The sequence below is a fragment of the Fukomys damarensis genome, unplaced genomic scaffold, assembly GCF_012274545.1.
Source record: "Fukomys damarensis isolate Sample0158 unplaced genomic scaffold, DMR_v1.0_HiC HiC_scaffold_16, whole genome shotgun sequence".
Taxonomy (NCBI): Eukaryota; Metazoa; Chordata; class Mammalia; order Rodentia; family Bathyergidae; genus Fukomys; species Fukomys damarensis.
In genome coordinates, this window is record NW_022900928.1 from 25,880,885 (window position 1) to 25,884,445 (window position 3,561).

Here is a 3,561-nt window from a genome sequence, read left to right on the forward strand (position 1 = left end):
CGCGGTGCTGTCGGGCGTGGGGCTGCACGTGGACTCCTTGGAGTCGTCGTCCTCCGAGGAGCAGCGCGCCTCACCCTTCTTGGCTCCCGTCGGGCCCGCCGCGCCCTTGGCGCTGGCAGCGCGCTCTTGTTTTCGGAATTTGGCACGGCGGTTCTGGAACCAGACCTGTGAACGGGCCAGTCAATCCGGGCAAGGGTCGGTGAGCGCACAAGGTCAGTCAGGGGCCCGAGACGCAAGTGACACTTGGGTCCGGAAAGTGTCCCGCCGATTATGAGCAGTGGGGGAGGTCCAAAGCCTTTGAGCATTGGCCCCTCAGCCCTTCGCCCCTCGTTAGCCCTTGTCCTCTCCACTCTCCTCCACTTGCCCTGTCCTCCAGGCCGTTGGGATTTTGCCCTTAGGATCTCCTCATCCATGAACCCGGCTGCCTCGCATTATTCTGGGTCTTCTGATGGGGCTCTACCTTTATTCTCCTGACTTTAAGACCTGCATCCCAATCCCCTCTTAGGAAACCGGAGAGATCTGCTTGGATCGTCCCAGGGCTGTGAGAAGTGCATTGGGGTGCGAGGGAAAGCTTATGTCCAGGGCCTCCAGTCCAAACAGATCAACTGAACAGAGGATCCGAAATCCCTGGCCGCCTCTCCTGGCGGTGCGCCAGCCCCCACATCAGGCTGCCGGGGCTCAGGGGTTTCGTGGGTGGGCTGTAGCGGCCCGGGAGGGCATCTGTAAGTGCTGGCTGCAAATCTCCCTCCTCCTCCCATCTCCACAAGGCTGCAGAATACAAGCTTCTCCACTAAAATTCCGAACCTTCAGCTCTAGGAAGAAGCTGGATTTAAAAAGAAGGGGAGAGCAAGTAGCTAAACAGTTGGGGTCTCCCAAGAGCTGTCTCCTAGCTGCCTCTCCTGGCTGCCTAACCACACCTGGGCAGATCCTTGTTTCCAGGTCGAAGCTGTCCTTGACACCCAAGTGTCACCTCCCACAGCCCCCTCCACGCGTGTGCATGTACACACACGTGCTTGCACGCACCTGCACGCGAGCCTCAGTGAGGTCGATCTTGAGCGCCAGCTCCTCCCGCGTGTAAATGTCCGGGTAGTGGGTCTCAGCGAACACGCGCTCCAGCTCTTTGAGCTGAGCGCTCGTGAACGTGGTGCGGATGCGCCGCTGCTTGCGCTTCTCATGTAGGCCGGATGGCTCGGGGAAGAACTTGTAGGGCACTGTGGTTGTGTGCCAGAGGGCAGGGGCAAGGAGGGGCGCGTGAGAAGCCGAAGCCGAGCCCTGCCCGCTTACTTACGCCCTACAGGGATCCTCACCACCCCTCCCCAGTCCCCGGCCTAGCTCCTCGGTTTGGTTCCCACATCCCAGCCGGCAGTGGTGAAAGAGAGGAGGGGAGTCCTGGGGCTCAAGAGCGGCCAGAAATCAGGACACCAGCACCCGATGCTCCCGCATCCAATCCTCCACCTGTCACTGGCTTTGCACCGTTCCCTCTATCTCCCTGTACCATCTCCTCTGCGGGTCCTGTGTCTCTTCCTCAACCCTCTGCCTGCCTGCCTTCAGGTCCTGCTCTGTCCACACCAGCCCAGGATGGCTGCCAACTCTCCTGTGCATTAGGTGTCTCTCTATTAGCTGATGCTGGGCTTCAAGACTCCTGACAGTTCTCCTTCAGCCCTGCCATTGGCTCTGTGCTGTTTACAGATCTGGTCCCCTCGGTCCTACTCCTGGGGCCTCATTTCCTCAGCCCCATCTCTAATTCCTGGGCTCCACTCTCCTCTGCTGTTCCTCGTCTTCACCTTCCTTCACCCGAATTTCCCTTCAGCTTTCCCCATCTGGACCACTCTCTGTGCCCACTGAGGAGGGCTCTTACGTGTTTCCACCCGAGTCTTTGCCCTTCTTCCCGCTCCCACTCTGGGTCCCATGGTTCTTACATACCCGTCCCACCCCTCCCTCACTCCCTTCCTGTGCTCCACCCCACTCCCCCAGCGCCCCCAGGGTTAGGTTTCCACATGTTCCTTGGGGTCCCCTATCTCCATTTTGTCCCATCTCTGCAGGTTCCCATCTCCCCTGACCCTGGTCTCCATTCCTGTCCTCATTTTCATTATCTGTTTCTAATTTTTTTTTGGTCCTGGTCTCTCATAATTCAGGTCCCACATCACCTGGTTCTCATCTCCATTCCCCAAGCCTGGTTTCTCGTTTCTGTCAGGGTCCCCAAGCTCGCCTTTACCCTCCTGTCTTTCTGTGCCTTACCCCGATTGCTCCAGTCTCAGAGCCCTGTCTCCCTGAGGCCTGTCTCCTGTCCCTGTTTCCCCAATCCCCCTCCTCATCTGGCCTGGGTGGCCAATCTCCTCATCCCTGTTCCAGTAGGTGGTTGCACCCTCGGGTTCTCATTTCCCCCAATCCAGGCACTTAGCCCCCACCCCCATCCTGGCTTCTACTTGGGACCTCCATGGTCTTCCCAGGAGTGGCGGAGACAGGAGTCTGGGTGGGGCAGGTTGGGACCCTAACTGAAGGGGTGGAGATGTTTGAGCGGCTCAGTGAGATTGAGGGTTCCCACAGGGACATGGACCAAAGGGCTTACTGGTAGGATGGAGCGGATGCCTTCTGAGTTCTGTAGGATGCTAGCTGGGAGAGTTGGGAAGCGGGGGATGACAGTTGCTTAATGAATGGGTCCCTTTTTCTGTGGCAATGGGAGCTGGTTTTGCTGGTGCTGAAGGGTTTGGGCCCAGGCAGGATGGTCCAAGACTGGGTAGGAGGAGCCTGATGGTGCCAGGGCTCTAGGAAGGTTCCAGTCTGGAAGCACAGCTGCTGCAGGAGTCCTTGCTGGGGGTCGCGCAGCACATGGGGCAGGGGTGGCATAGATAGGGGTCTGAATGGACTGAACTGGGAATCTCTTCCAAGGATACAGGCAAGGGAGAGGTTTGGTGGTGGTTAGTCTTTGCAGGTGAGGGAGGGCCTGGTAAGGGGCCAGGGCTGGACCTGCAATTTATTTCCTTGACCCGATGGGCACAGGATAGAGACTGGTAGAGAGATGGAGGGACGGGAGAGATATGAGGGTGTGGCTCGACCCTGCCGAGAGGACCCTGGTATTGCTAGGGGTCTCACAGGGCGCTGGAAGGTCTGGCCAGGACAAGGATGGGGCGGCTGTGGGGGACAGCCGAATAGGGAAGGGACTAGGGGATCCGCGGGATTTAGAGAGAGGGTTGGGCTGGGGCTGCGCTCACCTGCCGAGTAGGGCGCGGGCTGGTGGTCGCGTAGGGCGCCAAGCGCACAGTTGGAGGAGCCGAGCGCAGGGCAAGGCGGTCCCGCCGCGGGGAATGTAGGCCGCAAGGGGCTGTACTGGAAGCCGCCAGGTTGGCTGCAGGCGCCGAAGTCGCCGTAGGCGGACGCCTCCATGGCCGCCACGCACGAGTCGTACGAATTGAGGTAGGAGTAGTCCATCGGCCCGGGGGACGGGGGCCTGGCCTGGCCGGTTCCGGGTCGTGGTCCCGGCCGGGTGGAGATCGGGATGGAGGTTTCGGCTCCAGGCACCGAGGACCCGAGGCCGGCTTCAAGCACGCGAGTCTGCCCGCC

At 60.1% G+C, this 3,561-nt stretch overlaps 1 protein-coding gene across 1 annotated transcript in view; it reads right to left on the reverse strand.

Moving 5' to 3' along the window:
• Window positions 1–3,523, reverse strand: part of Phox2a (paired like homeobox 2A) — a 4,536-nt gene extending 1,013 nt beyond the window's left edge. Inside the window, exons 1-3 of the mRNA XM_033763931.1 lie at window positions 3,213–3,523; window positions 1,024–1,211; window positions 4–165 (exon numbers count right to left, since the gene is read on the reverse strand). Coding sequence (XP_033619822.1) covers window positions 4–165; window positions 1,024–1,211; window positions 3,213–3,429 — 567 coding nt within the window. The 5' untranslated portion in view covers window positions 3,430–3,523. The remainder of the gene's footprint in view (window positions 1–3; window positions 166–1,023; window positions 1,212–3,212) is intronic.
• Between the last annotated feature and the right edge of the window lie 38 nt (window positions 3,524–3,561).